The sequence below is a fragment of the Corapipo altera genome, unplaced genomic scaffold (assembly GCF_003945725.1).
Source record: "Corapipo altera isolate COAL_440 unplaced genomic scaffold, ASM394572v1 24b, whole genome shotgun sequence".
Lineage (NCBI taxonomy): Eukaryota > Metazoa > Chordata > Aves > Passeriformes > Pipridae > Corapipo > Corapipo altera.
This window is the reverse complement of record NW_020884888.1, coordinates 7,296,222-7,317,133: the sequence shown is the minus strand read 5'-3', so window position 1 is coordinate 7,317,133 and position 20,912 is coordinate 7,296,222. Positions and strand designations below refer to the sequence as shown.

At 41.0% G+C, this 20,912-nt stretch overlaps 2 protein-coding genes across 4 annotated transcripts in view; both read right to left on the bottom strand.

The window, feature by feature from the left end:
• The window catches only part of TMEM245 (transmembrane protein 245), a 78,327-nt gene extending 76,476 nt beyond the window's left edge, over positions 1-1,851 (bottom strand). Inside the window, exon 1 of one of the 3 annotated variants that reach the window (XM_027643856.1) lies at positions 766-1,851. In XM_027643856.1, the coding sequence (XP_027499657.1) occupies positions 766-1,416 (651 nt within the window). In that variant the 5' untranslated portion in view covers positions 1,417-1,851. The remainder of the gene's footprint in view (positions 1-765) is intronic. The other 2 variants (XM_027643853.1, XM_027643854.1) reach the window with 2 other exon arrangements.
• Positions 1,852-5,765: 3,914 nt separating this feature from the next.
• On the bottom strand, positions 5,766-20,695 carry FRRS1L (ferric chelate reductase 1 like). The gene is made up of 5 exons (XM_027644034.1): positions 20,464-20,695; positions 18,701-18,785; positions 18,084-18,222; positions 14,638-14,884; positions 5,766-14,163 (listed from the first exon to the last, which is right to left on the bottom strand). Exons 1-5 carry the CDS (start codon positions 20,669-20,671, stop codon positions 13,991-13,993), a joined length of 852 nt encoding a protein of 283 aa, XP_027499835.1. The 5' UTR covers positions 20,672-20,695; the 3' UTR covers positions 5,766-13,990.
• Between the last annotated feature and the right edge of the window lie 217 nt (positions 20,696-20,912).

Genomic DNA, 20,912 nt, shown 5'->3' with positions numbered 1-20,912 from the left:
TCTTCCAGCATATGACAACACTTCAAAACAGAAAGCCAAGAAGATCTCTTCCTCCAGTGTCTACCTTCAAGAGACAAAGCACATTCTTCAGCCTATTCTATTCACACTAGAAATAGCTCAAAATATCCTCTGTCAGTACATTCAGAAAAACTATTAACCAAGGGGGTGGGGGTATTTTGTTGCTTTAAAAAATAGAGCAGCTTTTAAAGTCTTTGATACCAAGCAATTTGAGCATGCAATTGGACATCAGTATTTAACAAGAGTTCAACTTACTGATCTTCAGTGCTTTCACATATCCATCCATTTGCTTCTGATACATAGTGGTTTTTTGCATTTTCAATTATAACTAGCAAAGTGCAAATGAGTTCTGCCAGAAGTTTTAACTAGTCTACTTACTGAACAGAACAGGGAAAAGTAGTCTCCCAGACTTTGTTACCGTAAGTAACATTTGACAGTTAAACAGCTTCACTTTTTAACGTTCAAATTGAGCTTGCACCGTTTGGTATTTTAAGAAAAAACAAAAAAAAAAACAAAAAACCAAACAACCCAGTACACTGAGAGACAAGCCTTAAGGTGCCTTCCCCGCCGCCAGGTCACTTGTGGAGCTGAGCTGAGCTGCCATTTCACAAAACTTTAATATACACCCTAGAGCTCAACAAGCCTCGATGTTTGCCCAAGAACCGGGCTGAGTCACTTTTGACTTAACAGCATCTCCAAACTGGGGCACGACTAAACCACGGGTGCGGAACGCCGACACTCACTCACCCACTGGCTGCTGAAGTAGTCGAGCCCCTGGCAGATGAGGCGGGCGGCCTGTGCCAGCAGCACCTGCACACCCAGCGAGCTGCCCAGGCAGTACAGCCCGTAGAGCAGCGGCCCGCCGGCGCCCAGGAGCAGCAGGAGCCGCCGCCGCCGCAGCACCTGCTCGCCCAGCGCCTCCACGCCGTAGTTGGCGAAGCAGATGGGCAGGAGGAGGGCGGCCAGCAGCACGGGGGTGCGGGAGCGGTGCAGGCGGCCGAGCCAGCGCCGCCCCAGCGCGGTCAGCGAGGTCTTGAAAGGGTGCAAGAAGGTGCCGCAGAGCACGGCCCAGAGCAGCGGCCGCAGGAACGCCTCCAGGATGAAGTACACCAGGACGGCGGCGCCGCAGCACAGCCCCGCGAACAGCAGCGCCCCAGTGTTGTAGAAGGCCTGTTTGATCGGCTTCTCCAGCCGCGGCAGCGACATCCCCGCCGCCCCGCCCGGGCCGCCCAGCGACAGCCGCGGCATGGCCGCACCCGCGCCCTCCGTGCCGGGGGACTCGTCCGACCGCCGCTCCTGCATCGGCGAGGCTGGAGGGGCCGCGCCGGGACCCGCGTCGGGACTCGCGGCCGGAGCCGCGGCCGGAGCCGGCGGGGGCTGTGCTGTGCTGTCAGCCATGGCACAGCGCGGGTACGGGCACCGCCGCCGCTCCGGCCCCGCTGCCAGCGGGCGACGCGCAGCTGCCGCGGCGGCGGGCGAGGGCTTGGAGTGGGGCCGGGGCTGCCGGGGCTGAGGTGGCGGAGAGACGGCCGCGGCTGAGGTGCCGCCGCCGAGCGGCTCCGGGCACGGCGCGGGCGTGCACCCAGCCCGGCGGGAAAGGGGCGGTGCCGGCCCGGAAGGGTGCTGGGAAACGTAGTTCCCCTGCGGGAGAGCTGCCGGCCGCGCTCACTTCCCCCGGCGGCAGGACATGAGGGGCTGTCCCGGGGGCCCTTATCCCGCCGAGCGCGGGCCGGGGCTTCCCAGCGCTTTCCTGACGTTTGCTGAAGAAGGCTAAGGGCGGGAGCGTGGAATTGCCCAGCAGCTTGCTGCATATCCTCATCCCCATCTCAGAAGTTCAGCCCTGTCGCTGCTGCTTCTTTAAACGCTCTCCTATCCCTACTGCTGCTCTGGTCTTGGGGAGCAGAAAATTCGGAGCTTTGGAGTATCAGTTGGAGGGCAAGACCGGTTAGACTCTCTGGAGAATTTTGTCTTATCTGAACATGTTCTGGCACCAAATCATTTAACAAGGAAGCATCTGTGCTTTCACTGGGAATCAGGCCCACTGAAAAGGTAGTTGTTCTGTCTGTTTTTTTTTAGAATCTGACATTTGTGATATTTGGCTCCATCAAGTGCTATTTGCAAATAATCTAGTGAGGAACTAATTTCCTGCAGCTGGCATACACCAGATCTCTGAGTCCAGGCATAATAGCGACAGCTAACATTTTACAGGTGGTCTAAATGCCTCTCTAATAAACACATTTGGTCTGAGCAACTTTTGCATGGGTTGAAATCCGTGATATTTGAACTAGCTCAGTGCTGGCACTGTGCTACTCAAACAGTTTTCCCTTTACAGCTTAACACAACCCTTAACAGGTACTAAAGCTGTTGTTAATGCTGCCATAAAACCCTCAGAGGGATCTTCCTCTTTCTTTTAAATGAGAGGCAGTGTCTACAACATAGTACTGAGGTCATATACCTCTGAACATGTAAAAAGTCAACACAGGAATTTGTGGTTTTTTTCATTTTTATACTTTTGGGGATTTACATGTGTGTTTAACCTTATGTAACTTAATGCTAGATCAGAGTCCGCCAGGACTTTGATGAAGCATTTCTTGCATAATGGATATGTTCAAAAGCTAACATTACCCTGAACACAACTGTCTTTAACTTAGAAAGTGGGAATACATCTATTCATAGCCAAGCTTTTTAATGCAGAGCAATACAAAGACAACAGCAAAGGTAGAGGTTTTTCCATGCACTTCTTGTAACTCTGTTGAATCCAGAAGCCCTAGGTGGAACTGGGTCCAGCTGGTTTCCTAGAGCTTTCACACTGCAGTCCTGGCTTGTCCGTGCTGCAAATCCTTTCCTGCCAGTTACACAGAAGTTCATGCTTGTAAAGGTTCCTCTTAGCTCCTGCAGCTACTTGTTTTCCTTTGCTGAACAAATCACAAGTAGATTCAACAAAGTGCTTTAATTTTATGTATTTATAAACCTACAGGCACTTCGTTTGATCCTGATGGTGATGAGGCATTACAAGCAGTTGTCCATATGAGAAGCTTTTATTGAACCTTAAACTGATACCGTCACTCCCTGCTCTTTGATCAGATAGATCTGCCTCCTGGCAGGGTGCTGAAATAGATATCAAGCACGCATCACTACCTGAACATTTTCTCTTTAGTTCAGAAGCATGCCAAACTCTAATGGCTCATTACAATACATTTTATTGCATTAAAGTTCAATTAGCAAGTGTCAATTAAGATTTACACAGGGAACAGCAGAGAGTCGAAATCCTTCTGTTAGCTAAACAGAGATGCCATCAAACCAAATCTTCATAGGCACATCCTTATTCCTTTGATTTTTCTTAACAGATTTGGGTAGCCATGTTCTTCAGGAAGAAAAATTAATGTCACCTCTTTGACTTGAGTGAAGCTATAAATATTGATTTACATAAGCCGCGGATTTGGTCCCTACTATATAAAACCATTCTCTTCCAATTATAGTGTTTCACTATCCTTTATAAAGAACTAAACCTATCATAAAGGAAAAAAAAAAAAAACAAAACCCAAAATCCCAAACAACAATGCAATAAAATAAAGATTTCTAATTCATGTATTACCACCACATGAATACTTAAGAACAGGGACATGACCATAAACATCTGAAAAAAATCTCTGAAGTGACAGCTGAGGGAGGATGCGTGATCTTCAATCTTCACAAGACACACCCCAGCCTCTAAAACTTAATTTCACAACAGATTTCAAACAGCAACTGCAGCCTTAACAGCTGGGTTTTGTCTAAGATTTGAAACAGTAAGAGATTTTAGATTAGATGCCCATTTAGGTATAAATTGCACTGATACATTTTGGTTTAGGTATTTTTATGGTTGTAGGTAAGTAGCACACCTCAGGCTCCTATATACCAGAAATTCTCCAACAGTCTCTTCAGTTGTATTTTTGCTATTAGCGATTCTTCAGAGGTGAAGAAGGGAGCAAAGGGATACTTTTGCGCCAGTGCAGAAAAGATGTATGCACCTTAAAGTACACATGCGGTAAGTATTGACAGTCTTTGGCACTCTCCTATGTGGAGGGAAGTATAAAATGAGGTATTAGTAAGAGATAAACTCATAACTTCTGTCTGCTTCTGCACTAGCACCCGATGATTTTGTGCAGTGAAGCCTTTTGAGTCCCCTTCAAGAGGCTACAGACACCCCTAGCTCTTTATTCACTTGATGTTCTGTCAACGCAGACCACAAGCTGTCTTACACGATACCAAAATACTGGGTGCTGAGGTGGCCACGAAGCAGAGGAGATAGACAGTGGTGGCAACAGCAAGTTAATCACTATTTACAACCAAAACGATCACATGAAGCTACGAAATAACTCAGAAATGAAGCCACAAGGTGTCAGCACTGGCCTGCATGTTTAGAAAACAACTTTATCCTGCTTGAGAGATTTTGTTTTAATCTGTGTTACTGAACATTTGTGAAATGTTAACCTCAGTTGAGGTTAATCTCACTTCATTAATTCACCTCAGTTTAATGACGTTATACCATCTTCAGATCAATGAAAAATACTCAGTATAAACTACTACAGTTTCGATAGTAGCAGAACAAAAGAAAAAATCTTAAAGTTAATGATTAAGATAACTTTGTATCTTTATGTCTGCAAATCTTGGTCAGTATAAGAGGGGAATGAAATGCAAGGTTGTAAGGCATAGCAGTCAACTGCACATACACAAAAATGTTTAATCAGTAGAAAAAGCATGCAAAGAGCACGAGTAAGACCTGTGGACCCAGACCACTATCTTTCAGGTTAGCCCATGTGCTAGCTGTGTGCACGGAACAAGAGCTGGAGAGATCTGAACGAAAGAAGAATGTTTTGGATTCATTGGGTTTGTGACAAAATGCCTTACTGATCCATCAATGGTTACATGCCACAAGATAAACAGAACATAATTTAAGAGCCTCTATTGGGTATATTTAAGGCCTCTATTGATCATGATTGCTTGGACAGTGCACAAGTAGGTGACACTCACGAGATCTGTCCTTTCTTGCACCCTGCAACTACAGGATAGCAATACTACAAACACAACAAACAGACCACACAGTGTAAAAGCAATACATTTCTTGTTGCCCTGAGCCAACTTGTTTTCTCAGCCCACCAGAAAGGAGCTAAAATACCTGTTCAAACCTGAGAGATCTCAGAAATCGAAGCAGCTCTGTTTGAGAGATTTCTACAGCTGCTTTTGCTTGCTGAGTATGATGGGACTTCCTCCTCTCTGTTGCCAATCTCTAATAGAATTTAATTTTCTTCTTGGTCTGCAAAAGCCTGTTCTGACTGCTTCAGGACCTGCTCTGTCTGGCTGAGGAATAGGGCAGTGATGACAGCAGATAAAGAACACCCAAATTTGTAATATTGCAACTTGATCATATTTGTATCAAAAAGGTTACAAAAACACAGCATAGAGGTCACCACAGGAAACTCTACATTCTATATACTTACAGTAAGTTAATACTTTGTTAAAGTACAGATGACTACATTTATTTACAGCTTCACTGTGATTCTCATGGTGGAAAAAAAAAAGTGGTCTTCTCATATCTGTTATTTGCTACTGTGACAAGCCTCACTGACTTAAATGGAATTACTCAGGCTAATAAATTCAAGCCCATGGCACAGGAAGGAATTGTTAACACAGGGCAGCAGCAGAGACTTCTTTAACCTCAGAGACTTTCCCCCCCTCCTTTTATAAATGCCATACCACACATTTTCTTAGACTAAAAAGGCATTTATTATAACAGTTTTATAAATATTTTCGTCTGTCACTGTCAAACAGCTAACAAGGCTCACTTGAACACCAACATTTAGTATAAAACAGATGTTACAAAGCAATACTTTAGGGCATGCACTGATTGTAAAGTAGTCCCGTAGATCACAGTAATTTCATTACGTATTCATCCAGTGTTATTTTTTCTGAAAAGACTAGAGCATAAATACAAAGAAGTTTGGCAATTTCTTCTGGACTACAAAACCTCCATTCTGCGCTCCTACCCAACCAAATGCTCACCGACTTCACACGGATGGTGGTTATTGGCACACAGAATGGTGCCTAGCACAGAGTGCAGAACACCACTTAAGACTACAATTACAAGTTGCTTATTTGTACGTTTTATCTTTATACTGGTCTTGAGAATGCTGAACAAAGTCAAAAGGTAGAAACAGCATTTCAGGTTCAATCATTACACTTCATGTAATACAAAACAAGTGGCAAGAGTTCACACAGTTACGACAGCCTGCTTACTTGCAGAGAGGTTAAAGCAAATCAGACCTCAGGATATATAAATCAGAAATACCAAGGCATACCAGGCATCTGTTTTAACCTAAACAGAACTCATGATACTTCAAATATGCTAATAAAATATCTCTGCCTAAATAAAGGCTGGGAACATCACACACAAATGTCAGGGTCCCACCATTTCATTTTTCTAAAGAGTTAATAGTTTTCTATTAACTATTTTATAAATAGTTAATAATTTCATCTTTGACTCTGTGTCAAGACATGAATGATACTTCTAGCTTTAAAAAAAAATCTATCGTGGTAGTTTTTTCCATTTCAATGTTTATCCCTTGTTTCATGTCACCAACTGTGAAAAATTGAAAAAGAAATCATTGCTTTATATGTACGCAGTCAAGTATTTCAGAAGCAGATATCATATTCTGTAGTTAAATAACAAGAATTTTTCCTCAGGTTTAATTATGGCATATGTACTTCCTTTCCTATTACACTAATATTCCGTATGACAATATTCTCATGACTTACTGAACTTATCCTTGTTTCATCTTGTTTGGGAAAAAAAAGTGAAAATAATACTGTAATAAGACCAATGTAAGGCTAATTTTTGTACTGAAGAAAGTGAAGGAAGTTTAGTATATAAGAACTGCAAACATAATACCCACACAAGTAACATATCAGGTTTATAAATATTTTTCTGGATCATTCTGCCTCCCCAAAATCAGCTAGGAGTCAGGGAACATGTAGGATTCTGTATTTTGTCTTGTCTCCAGAGCAGAATCTAGCCTTTCGTTTTTAGACTTTCTTGTATAATTTTCAGACTTTACAGACACACACACACACATACACACACAAATACCTTCAGCAAAATCACATTGCCTAAATATTAATTCTGTGAAAAATATTTTTCATTATTCTAAACCTTGCACATCACTGTTATGAAAAATCAGCAGGAATATTTTTATTCCTTGGCACACAACCTAAGTGAATTATTTAGTCTCCTACCATCTTATGAAACTGAACTGAATTATGTAAAAACTAAGAGAGCGATGTGAAACTAAATTAGGCAACACATTGCAATCACTAGTTACCATAAAATGTTCACTGCCCTGAGTAAGCATTGGAGCCATAAAAGATTTGCAGCTGCTCAGCACTTTTGAAAAATCCAATTACTTCTTTAAAAATGTAAATATGAATTTGAGTAAGCATAATTTAGAAACAGCTCAGAAAACTACTGGTAATTCTGTATGTCCTAGTCTATAAAGAGCACAACACCTTTACAGAAAATTTCTTAAGAATGACACATAAAAGTTCACCTTGTAAGGACATTCCTAAATAGCCTCTAATTGCAGATCAGGATGAGCCTATATGGAGCAGCAACTGTTCTAAGATAGGGGCTGTGAAGTCCTGCACGTATTCCAATCTCACACTGGTTTGAAAGAACATTTCTACTGATAAGAAACACAGAAAGAGGGTGAAAGCAACAGTTGTGGATGACTACGAAACTGTTGTCAGACGAAGTTCAGATGGGACATTAGGAAAAATTTCTTCTTTGAGAGGATGTCTGGTGACTGAATGGGCATCAAGCCTGTCAGAGTTCAAGAAGCATCTAGATGATGCTCTTAAACATATGATTTAGTTTTAGGCAACCCTGTGAAGAGCAAGGAGTTGGACTCTAAGATCCTTATGGGTCCCTTCCAACTTGAGATAAAGAATGAGTCTATGAGTGCAATTCAAATTACTTAGCTATCCAAGGAAAAAAATAAATCTGCCCCTTTTCTTACAGCAGATTCATTGCTATTGCTAAGTCATAACACAGATTTTCAAAGCAAGTCATATCTTTTAAGTCTGCATTTTCACACCTATCAACTCCACAAGCTGTACACATCCTCCTCGACATTTCAAAGTTACACTGCTTTTGCCTCACTATCTGAGCCCAAATTAGACAAGTTAAATAACCAGGTTCAAGCATACATAATTTTACCAAACCCACTGTGAAAACAAAAAAAAAAAAGGGAAGGTACCAAAGTGATTATTTAATACTAATAAGAGAGCTTTAGAAAAGCAAGCCTTACCTATATCTTACTCTGTACCTTGACATAAAAATTGCATAGAAATAACTAGATATGAACAAAAATGTTCATAGGAAATTGAGATTTTTTTTAAAAAACCTTCCAGTTAGATCCATATCTGTCCTGGGCAGGTTGATGAAGAGCTGTCCTAACACACTGCTACAGAAATACTAATAATGAAATTTTAATTAGAGGAACTAGATAATGTACAGTGAAAGCTGTTAAGAAAATATTTAGAGCCCCAATCTTTTGATATTTACACTGCGGCAAGCAGGGAGTACCTGCTCACCGGCCATTTTACAAACTGAGCAGGTACCCCCCACTGCAGCCAACTGCCACAACTGCCTATGGGGTCTTGACAGGTTTTCATATCTCTGAAGGCAGAATCAAGCCTCTAGCTCCTACCTTGTAGGTTGGTGGGAGTAGACATCTTGTGATATAGTCTGACCTGATGCCCACATCAGCCCTTACACAGCTTGGACCCGCATAGAAGCTAAATACTCACTGAAGTCAGACTCTGTTCCTTCTCATCACATAAAGTAATATTTGCTTGTGATAAAGAGTTCCAGACAGATTCTGCCACATGTAAACTCATACAAAAATAGAAAGTATGCCAAAACCATTAGCCCTTCCTTGTCATTCGCCCTTGCTTCCAGTCTCTCCACTCTTCTGTTCCAAACTATTTGATGTCACCACTGCCTGTGCAGCATTCAAGCAAACTGCTTTGGCAGTTTCATTACAAGCTGTGGAGTCAGGGTTGAAACCTATCATGTCAATTCATGTAAGTTATGCACATCCACAGCTCCATGAAGCACTGAAACACAGTAATATTTAAATGTGTTTCTAATTCTATATAAATCTAAGTCATACTTTGTATAAAATACTAACACTCACAATAGTTACCTCTGAAAAAAAGTGATATTAGACCTTTTTTAATTCTCTGAAATACACATTTCCTTCTTCTGAAGCTTTTACCAAATACTTTTCTTGGGGAAACTATTTGGAGTTGTTAAAAACAGTGTGGGGAGCAAGTACATCTGCTGCACAGCAGTGTTGCAAACCAATGAAACCACAGAATCACAAAATGCAATTTAAATGCTAATAAAAGTTTTGCAATTTGCATATAAACTTGAATTTTGCCTCTAGAGTATCGCAGAGTGCAAACTTCCATTGGACCCAAAAAAAAGCCCTGAAAGAGCAGAGGATCTGTTCTCTAAAACAAGAATAATTTTCTTCTTTGTAAATATCTGATGCATTGGAGGCATGAGAAAGTAGGAGAAGACCAAATAAAACAGGGACACCTGCATCTTCCCTTAAACTTATAGCAATCATTTACTTACAAATAACTGAATATCATCAATGACACAGATGTCTAATTGTGACCTGAAAAATCATGAAGACAGATGTGTGCCAGTCCTCCTTTATCTACTAACTCCTCTTTACAGCCTGGAAGTCTGCTCTAAGGTGTCCCCAGAGTCTTCTCGTCTCCAGGCTGAACAACCCCAACTCTCTCAGCCCATCTTCATAGGAGAGGTGTTCCAGTCCTCTCATCACCTTAGTAGCCCTCCTCTAGACTCATTCCAACACGTCCACATCCTTCTTGTGTTGGGGGCTCCAGAGCTGGACGCAGTACTTCAGGTGGAGTATCATGAGAGCAGAGTAGAGGGGCAAAATCCTTTGACCTGCTGCTCACATTTCTTCTGATGCAGCCCAGGATACAGTCGGCTTTCTGGATTGCCAGATCACGTTCTGCTTCTTGTCAACAAGAAGATATGCATATTTAAGAGATTTGGTGCAGGATGGGTCATGCTGTTTGTTATTTTCATTTTGTAGTAGATATTTAGTACATGAAGGCTCTTCTTTTTGGTTCAGACCCAGGATATGGTGCCCTAAGCAAGTTTCAAAACTGCTGATGTACACCATGCTTTAATCCCTGTGCTGAAGACTGGGAAAGCCAGTGCCCAACACAGCTTTGAAAATATTTAACCCAATCTGGGTATTTCCTCAGGTTAGGGAGGCCACAAGTCTTTATTTTCCTGCTATCCAAGTATTGCAAAACCAATCAAAAAGGACAAGAATGCCGCAGAGGGATTTCAAACATTTGTCATCAGTGTTGCTATCTTTCAAAACCAGAGTATTTCCCTTAAATTAACAGAATTTTGAAGATAGCATCACCCTGTATCCAATACCATCATCAAATCAGGTAGGCTTTTTCTTTTTTTTTTGAGGGGAGAAAAATCAACTACCAATTCACCTATGCCAAAAAATATACATACTTATTTAACTCCAGCAAAGAAAAAAATTACTTTCTGAAAGTCTGTCCACTCCACTCATTTTTCTCTCTTCTATCCTACTTATTACTAAAGTAATTTCAGGCCTAGCTTATAACTTATAACAGGGGACCAGTCAGATACTACAGTCAAAAAACAAGGTCCTTTTGCAATAGGCACTGTCATTGATTTCTCTTCCAATTAATCTAGAAACTGAGTGTAAAATATTCTATATAAGATGGACAGAGAGAGAAGAGGGTGATAATATGGTTAACGTAACATGCAATGGTCATGACTGTCATGACTGAATTTTGTTCTGCATGGAAAGAACATATTCAAGGACATTAATTAATGCCATATGGTCTTTACCAGTCCTATCTTTCTAATTATTAATCATAGTTAAATTTCCAAAGGACATTATACTCTAAACATGCCATCTCTAAACTCCATGCCTCTGTATTAGGTCACTGTGCAAGTAATTCTCAAAGCACTTTAGAAATGTATTCTTTAACAGTTGTTTACTAGTAGTCACACTAAAGAAAGTAAAAATTATTTGGAGAAGGAAACGTTTGCCTCCTTTTCCAAAGCAGGCCTTTTCTTCCCATTTTGTGTTGGTACTCATTAATTAGAAAAAAAAATTAAAAAAACCTACTTGAAATGCCATGATCACTTAAAAATTTCTTTGAAGACCATCACTTTGGTTAACAGGAATCAATCCAGCTTTTCAAAATTAAAAAGAAAAAAGACAAAGCAAAAAATACAAAAACCCCTCAAAAAACCAAAATACCTTCCATGACAAGTTACTATGCCCACTCAAATGTCATTAACCTAAAGACTTTTCATTTCTCTTATGCCCTTTTTCTTCTCAGATTTCATCCCAACTAGTAAGTTCTAAACACTCATGCCTTCTTTGTTTGTCAACCTGAATTTCATATTCCTGATTCTTCTGCTCTGAAGGGCAACTCTCGGACAAACTCAGGGCCAAACTGAACCATCAGCTGAAATGACAAATAACAGATTGTTTTCCTGCTTGCTGTGGCCTTTTATTTCCTCCCTTTTGATTAGAAATACTTTATTCGGCTAATTAAGTACTTTTAAGCTTGGGTGAAAGTTTTTATAGAAGAGCACATTTCTGCTAATACTTCAAAAAGAGATAAATACAATGACAGAAAATAGAAGCCAAAATAGGTTTCTATCGTACTTCAGTACCTGTAAATTAATAAATTAGCCCTTTAGTGGGTAATCAGGTAAATAGCTGAAACTAAAGTAGTAAATACAAGGCCATAGACTAAAGCAACCCTCAGGCTCTGAGAAAGAACTGCAGTATCTCACCTGCCTACAAATCAGCACCATGGAGAAAGAACTTTCCCTAATGATTTCTTCACTTCACCTGCTTGCTGAATGTAAAGCTCATTCTCCAGGCTTTGGTTTATCTGCTCCACCCAATCTTAAGGCTAAATTATACAGCTGTTGTGGACCAAAGCACTCCTTCCTCATTAGCTGGTCTCCACTGTATACTTCATCAGATGATGAGCAAGTTAACCAACTTGAGAGAAGTAATTTACACTAAATAAAGTATATGCACTTATAAAGTTCGCTCCATTCTGAATTTTTCTCCCCTCTCCTGAGATCTAGTCCAGTAATTTTAAGTGAACAAATCCGTAAAGACATTAATGAAAATATAAAATACTAACCGATCTTTCTTTTGAAATAGGGATAAAGTGTTTGTTATGAAGATAAATTAGTTTTCAGTCTAATTCACGTACCTTAAGCATAGGTTTGAAGAATTCTGAGCCTAAAAAATAAGTTTACAAACATCAGCCTGTGAATAATGTTGCAAACCCAGCAAAGCTAATTAATCATTTTATACTCTATGCAGTAATGAGAATAGAAAGGAGTTCCACCACATACATTACCAGATGCTGTGTTACAGAGTCCTTAAGTGTACCTCATTAGATAAAACTTTGGCACTATTTAGATTTTAATTCTATTTAAATAGAATTTTAATGTGAGTTGGAAAGTGAATGCTTAACCTTTCCTAGGCACATTTGACTGCTGCATGTAGACATGTGTCCTACACTTTCTATTATGTGAAGAACAGAAATTCTCCACTCAAAGTTCTGTGGATTATAAATGCATTTTGACACTTTCCATTTGTGTAATATTTAACATTCATCTTGGAATATTTATTGGTGATAAAAAAATCTAATGTATTTTCTCTTTAGCTCATCTTTTTCCACTATATTTTAACTATATTTTAGCCATGGTTTGATGAACTGAAGATATTGCTCTACTTATTAACCCCTGTCTTTCCTTAGAAATAATCTCAATTACATTTCAATTCCTTTATAAGTTAACACCAGTTGACCATAGTCACCTTTAACATGAACAGGATATAGAGGCATACAACACAAAAAACCAGATTACTTCATATTACTGCACAACTACTTAAAAATGTATTTACATGTCAGCAAAATTACTGTTTTTTCATAAAAAGAGAAAATTTGATCTAGTCTACTGGGAGGACAACCTATGGCTTGTTGGGAACTTCTATATTCTGCATGTTTGACACCTGGTTTTCCTATGCATGGAGAATTTATATTGCTGTATTCTCCCTTCCCCTTGTTTAAATTACTTTATATCTCACTCTTAAAAGAAGTAGCCATTTCTTTCAAAAAGGCTGTTGAAACACAATAAAGATGTTCATCACCCCTTTCTCATTGAAAAAAAAATCGTGCTAATGCTTGAACATTTAAGTTTAGTTTTAGAAAGTACCACAGCAAGTGATCTTTGATAAATATAAAACAAAAATATAAATAAAAAATTGGGAGAACTGTCCACTACTGAGGGCAGCTTTTATATTTCTGTGTTGCTACCCAGCTCATAAAATTCAAAACTGCACTTGGAGTTGTGCTCTCTGCTCCAGAAGTACCAAACAGCATTACAATGTTTTCCTAAATTTGCTTTTTCAAAGCAATTTGGAAGGCAATTTTGTTATTTGATAAGATGTTCATCACTAAATTCACCTAAACACACATACAGGCACCCCTCCCAAACACACATACACACACACGCACGCACACACACACTGGTTTTACAAAAGTGTCATTTTCTTTAAGCAAGTAATCACAACACTGAAAATATTCTCCTATGTGTTTGCTGATTATTCTTAAATGATTTGTCACCACTCTGCCACTCAAAAGAGATGGTTATTTCATTCCTCTGAGAAGCTAACTATGTTCAAAAGCAGCTAGATGAGGATGGTGGTGTGATATAAATTCCAATAGAAAAATGCATCATCCATCCATATAGCCGTCCATCCTGAGAAACTTCCACCAACAAATTCTTGCTATTTTCCATTGGTCATGGGGTTCCCATCAATAAATAGAAGGTCAGTGCAACAATGAGGAGCAAGCAGAATGGAGAAGAGAAGGTCTGATAGGCAGCTGATGGCATGAAAATATCTTCATATTTGTAAATACTGACAACACGTTCTGATACAGGTGGTGAGTCTATATCATGACGAGTTATAGAACCTTTAAGAGGTAAGGGCAGAAAGAAATAATGTCAGATGCATTTTTTTCTTTAACTCTACTAAAGATACAGGTAGACAGCCAGGTAATTTTCAAAACTACAGGAGCATGCAATATTACACTGTCAGGGAGTAGTACCATTTTTCTGCTTTCTGAAATTAAAATTCTAAATAAAACAAATGAAATGCAAGTAAACAACAAACATCCTTCAAAGGAATTGAGAACTTCTAGTTATGAAGTTCTTTTATATTTAGCTTTAGTGAGGGAGGATAATAACTATAGAGCCAAGAAAGCACAACATGTGTTGGACTCTTGTCTTCCTTTTTTATCTATTTTTAAGCTTTATGCTGCCAGAATTTTAGTTCACTTAAAAAAAAAAAAAAGAAAAAAGAAGGAGAGGGTCTAGTAAGAATAATGTAATTGAAAGACATCAGTTTTGGCACATCAGTTCTGTTTGTAACATAGAAATCGACTTACCTTGGATTGCTGGACCCCAAGCAAACAGATAGTACCAACTCAAGTGCAGATCTACAATGGTTTCCTCTCGGGGAACATATACAGGACGCTTGAATCGACATGTTACACGATTGTTTTCAAAAACCCCTTCCTCATCTCTAGCAGGATTTCTCTGGATTTCTTTAGCCCACTGACCAACATTATAGAAGTGCTGTATTCGGACTCTTCCATTATCATCATGAACACAAGCCATGACATCATCTCCTCCCTACAAGGTACAAACAAATGGGGAGATGGAAACCAGAAGTGTCATAAAGTATTTCCTCGTTTATGTATCCAAAACTAATCAAGGCCTAAGACTTTCCTTTCTTCTTTCTAAATTATATATACACAAATATTTATTTCCCTAACAAGGTGTCTTGAATCCAATTGAAAAGCACATAAATGGATAGTAATATTTACTTACCCTTACTATCTCTTTTGGATCTTTCTAAGAGTTATTTTACCTTACATATATAACGTATTTGTAAGACATGATATCACCCTGACATCACATAATTAATTGATCTGTGGAAGGCTGTTTTCTTTGGTTATTTGTGAAGTTCTGGGATTCTGCTTCATAAAAACCAGCAGTCTTGAATCCCTGCTGTGTACAAAATCCACTGCATCAAATCATGGATAGGAAACCAATATGATTTAGTGGGATAGAGGAGATGAATCTACTAATTATGGGAAAATAATAGCATAAATTACAGTAAGTCTTTTCTAATCTCTTCTCACGTTCACTCAAGGGAACATCACTTCTCGTATCTCTTTTATCTCTTAAAAGAAAATTAAAAACGTTCGGCATGTAATAACAGAATACAGTATACCATAAGACACAAGAAAAAAAGTAATCAATATGTGCTTCTTCACTTAGCTTAAACAGCCACCAGAGCTGGTTCTTCTCAAGCAAAGAACCAACAGACAGAAGGAAGTGTGAGACAATTATTTGTAGAGGTTATTTGTAGTCATACTAAAGCAGTTGCTAGAAGCATTACTCAAGGTCACTTACAAAGTAGTAGAGCACCATATCGCTCAGGGATGAGCATTAACTTCAGGAGTACTGTCTCATAGAAGCCTTAGCATCAAGAACCATCAAAAACACTGTCCAAGTTGCATGAGTGGCATTTTACTGAACACCCCTCTATAGTCATCAATGCCATACTAAATACAAGCCCTACTCCTCCCGTACTCATCTTTGTGATATGTCATACCGATGATAGACACGGTGCTTGCTACTGTGATCATCCCTCAGCTCTTTGTCATAAGAGAAGGAGAGAAAAAGAGTGCATTTCAGCACTCTGGGAATATTGCTATGTTCATTGTAAAAGATATGCCAAAATTGAAGGGAAAAAGGGAACAACTAGGTAAAACACACGCTTGAACATTTTCCACACCTTGCTGCTCCTGCAGGCAGCCTTTTTGGCCTCTGTCTTGAGACTATCATTGCTTTCCATAACTTATTTTCCAAGTTTAATTTTCATACATCTGAGAAAAAATTCCTCATTCTTAAGTACAAAGAAGAAAAATAAATCTGTTTTCACACAGAAGAAAAAAACTAAAAAGGAAAGAAAAAAGCACTCTGAATCTCAGTTAACAGAATGACATTACAGAGTCCTTCCAAGGCACAAAAGCCTGCAAGTGGAAAAGCATAATGTTATTTGAGACAAAGAAATAGGTCACAGGACTTTAAAAAAATCTATTGAGGACACAAAATAGGGGTTTTTTTCCACTAAACTTCTGTAGCTATCCAGGCCACACAATTTTGATTAGGGCTTCCAAAGCACAGCCCATTTCTCACAGCAAAGCTGTTTTGACTCAGAGCCATTTTACCATCAAAGCCTGTGCATCCCAGGACACCAAAATATCCTGGAAGTTATGAAAAAGGATGAAGTCAGCAGGGGAACAAGAGAGAAAGAGAGATGCTAGCTGGTTTAGTCCAGCTGACTGATGGGCATTAGATGATGTATGCAGCAAATTTGGAAGCAAAAATTTTTCTTTTATATTTACTTAATTCTTCTTACCAGAAGCTGACTTTACATGCTGCTTGGTATGCCTGGGTCAAAAGGTAACACGTGTTTTCCAAGTGTCTGATGACATGAAGGCAGCGGGACCCTGGGATCTACTGCAGGTACATCAGTTACAAACTGGTAACACAATCTCTGATAGCTTGGGGACAAATATTTAAAGGTGCTGAGCTGTTTTGGAAACCCTGTTGAGAGCCTGCATTGCCATCCACCTGAACTCTTCTCAAAATTTGGCTGTAAAACTTTTCTTTACAACATCAAACCCACAAACTCTTCCTTGTGATGTGAACTGTTCCTTATGACAGAAAAAGCTTCTATCTTCATTGTGTTTATTTACAGCATCGTATTAAAACATGTATAGTAATGAGTGAAAAGCCCCTGCCCTCACACTTTCTTTGTATTTCTCATGTCGAGTCTGATAAAAATGCTGTTAAGTCAGTGCAAGTCTTCCCATTCATATTTGTGGGTGCTAGCCCAGGACATCTAAATCCTGTATTTTTTCAGACTACTATTTTCAACATTACAAGAAAAAGTCCTTTCCTTTAACTTGTGGTTTAGGACATGGGGTCAGTATTGTTCTATATACCCATAAATGTTTCTGTACATGAACACCTGCATTATGAACTGCATTTTAATCCTAAACATTTTACCAAGGATCACAGACAAAACATCTCTGCAGAAGTTGCCCATTGCTCAGGTTTTTTAAAGTTCATACAGCACATGTTTCTATTTTGCTCATTGAAACTCAACGAAAAGTGAAGCTTTAGAATGAAAAAGTAAGTACAGAAGTAATCATAAAATCAAACCTAATAAAATCCAGAAGAGAAAGAATAAATTTTAACAAGATTGTTTTCTGGAGTATATACGTTTAAATTAGCAGGAGTCATCTTGTCACACATTTGTATCTTCCCTGAAACAACACATAGGTACGAAAGAAACAAAAAAATTTCCAAAGTTAAACAGTGAAAGATATATTTACATCGCTCAAAGTCAGCTGATTTACAGAAGAATAAAATTATTTCCTATTTAGTTTCTGATGTGTCTTTTGTCCAAGTTACACTGACATAAAGCTTGGCAGGACATTTCCATTTGAATTGGCTTATGCCTGAGGGCTTTTCTAACAAAAAGACAAAAAGCTAATAACATTCAGCCATTCAGAGCTGAACTGAAATACTGTTGTAGTTCTCAGAAAAGAAGGGAAAGGAGATGTTAACAAAGATGAAGCAGTTTTCTGTGAGGCAGTAGGCCTGGCTTCTGCTCCCAGGAGGCTTGTTTTCAGCAAGTCAGTTTTTCCTTATATGCTCTGTTTCTGACCGACTAAACATATAAATACATATAAATACCCTTCTAGCATGTAAAAGTGTGCACATTGTCAACATGAAGAACTGCACGTCTTACCATTTTCTTGTCTGAGGAAAATCCCACTGCCACCCAGCCATCAGTATCAGCACTCAACTCAAATTCAACATCAGCTCCTATTCTACGGTAACTTAGAAAGTAGTCACAAGTCTCTGCATTGCATCCAGGTTTACCATACCTAAATGGAATTGAAAATATACATCATTTTTCCTTGAAATTTGCTGCTACGGAACTTAATTACATTTCTGCAAGGAAAAACTAAAAGAACGCATTCTGGTATAATGACGGTAAAACACATTATATAATCTGCTATGCATAGGGTACCATTAATTAAGAGTTTGCAATTACTGCTCTTTTAGTATAAGAATGTATAGTATTTAAACAGTATGGCAAACAGTTACACACATTATTACTCTGTTGACCTTATCTGCTCTGGTTTTGTAAGTGCTCCATGAAAATATGAATTGTGAAAGAACTGTAGGTCCACAACTAAGACATATATCCTAGTGTCCTCAAATAATATAGTTCATACTACGAAATATGTTCTTAAATAATAAACATTTATTAAAATGACTACGGAACACTAACCAAAGTCTCCAATATCACAGTCAGCATTTTTAAACATCAAGTTATCTGCACTCTTATCTCAGACTGACCTGAAGCATCCCTTGGTTTTTCCACAGTCGTCCACTCTGATTTTTGCAAATGGATCCACAGGAGGAGCAGTAGGGAAAGGGTAACCTGCATAATCAGAATAAATCATTACTTAATAAAATACAAGGAATAAAAAGCAGTAATACTAAAGAGAAAGTGTTCCAATAGCATTTACTTTGCTGATAACTGTGCTGTTCAGATGACGGACTACTTTGTCACATACACAATCCATTGCTCAGATGTCCTGGATCCAGGTACCAAAGCAACACAAATAACTGAAAACAAAACTTTCCTACCTTCATCAAGTAGGGAGAAGAATGCCAGAGGCTAAAAGTTAATGTAAGGCAGCAGGACCATGGACAAGTGCAATCAACTAACAACCTGAGATCTCCGCTCAGCTATCTCTTTGTGCACTCTTTGTCCCCTCAGGAAATTCGTTAGGGAACTAAATGTGATTCCTTAGCCACAAATGACAGCATGAAGTATAAATGCAGGCAGGGCACCAGACGCAGTGCTGTAGGAATGGATACCTTATAATAAGGAAAGGACCTTATAATATGTCTTCCACTAAGAAGTAAAATAAAACACACACTGCAGTAAAAGGCGAGAGAGTATCAAGACAGGGAATTGCCTGCAGTTATGGCCTGTAATCACTTGGGAAGGCAGACCCAAGAGCTGGACAATGAGAGTTATGATTCCAAGCAATTCCCTTTCTGCTGCACAATAATATACCAAAGAGGAAGTGAGAACGTTTGTGAACAGACCTATTCTGTCTTTGCGTGTAGACGTTGGTGTCTGTTGCATAAGCACCGATATTTTTAATAGGATGCTCTTTTACTTAGCCAGATGAAAAATGAAGTGCTAACTGTGAAACTAGAAAATCCTCTGAAAGTGCTTCACTGCATAGGAAAAGTTTTTCATTGAGTAGGGAATGAACACTGCAGTTAGTTACAGCATCAGTACACAAACGTTTGACCTACACAACTTTGGGCATTTGGGAGCCCTGATTTGCTTCCCTAGATTTCTGATAATGCCAATAGAGAAAGAAAGTGTGCTGTAAGCCGCAAATCACAGCTCCATTAACTGTATCAGGGCCCTGGGTAAATTACCCAGCATAAATGCATTAAGTTTGCAGAATTTCACAGCAACCTGTAGCAGAGTATCACTGACAGACAGGTCACAGGACATGCAATTTTCTCAGTCCTTCGTTATTTTCAAATCCATTGAACACACGGGTTTCAATGCATCCTAGACACAAAACTGGAGTTTTAACACTCCGCCATTTGTAAATTCAAAAAGACATCCCGGAACCCACGACCACTCCGGTGGTCCTTTCGAAGCCCACAAACCCCGGGATTCCTCTTCACGCTACCAGCCCGCAAAGCTTTGCACGAGGGGAAGGCGAGACACCGCCGGCCGGCCCCGCTCTGCAGGAAGGGGACGGACCCCGGGGGCTGCTGCTGCGGGGAGCGAGGCGTGGGCCCTGCGGAGAGCGCGGCCATCCAGCGGGACACCCGGGGCTGCCCCGGGTGTCCCGGCCGCGGGCGACAGCGCTGGCTGGAGGCCGCCCGGGCGGCGAAAGATGGCGGCGGGCGCTGGCCTTCGTGCTGAACAACGCCGCCGCTGCCCATCCTCTCTCTCGCCCGCCCGCCCGCCGCCACCGCCGCCCGGCCGGCGCGGTGCTCCCTCCCTGCCCCGACCGCGCTGCCCCCTTCGCCCGCCGCGCCCTGCCCGGCCCCGCCGCCCGCCCCGGCCGCCGCCGCACCCTCCTCGGAGAGGTAGCGCAGGTCGTAGAACTCGCTGGCGAAGGTGCCGTACGAGGAGTCGTGGTGCCGCTGCGCGTCCTCGCCGTGCTCCCCGCCGCCCGCCTCCCGCCGCCCGCCTCCCTCCTCGGCCGGGCTGGCGGCGGAGCCGGCCAGGAGCAGCAGCAGCAGCAGCAGCCGCCGCCGAGCGCCGCGGCTCCGCTCCGCCATGGCGGCGGCGGCGGGGCGGGGAAGCGGTGGCGCCCGAGCGCGGCTCCGCGGGGGAGCGGGGGCGGCCGCCGGAGGGATCCAGCCCCGGGGACGGGCGGTGCCGGAGGGACTGCGGGGGTGGGCGAGGGGACGGTGTGGGGAGGAAAAGGTGTCGGGGCAGCGTATGCGCGGGAATGCGCGTGGGAGCGGCGTGCGCGGGAGCGGGATGCGCCGGGAGCGGTACGCGCGGGCGGTCACAGGC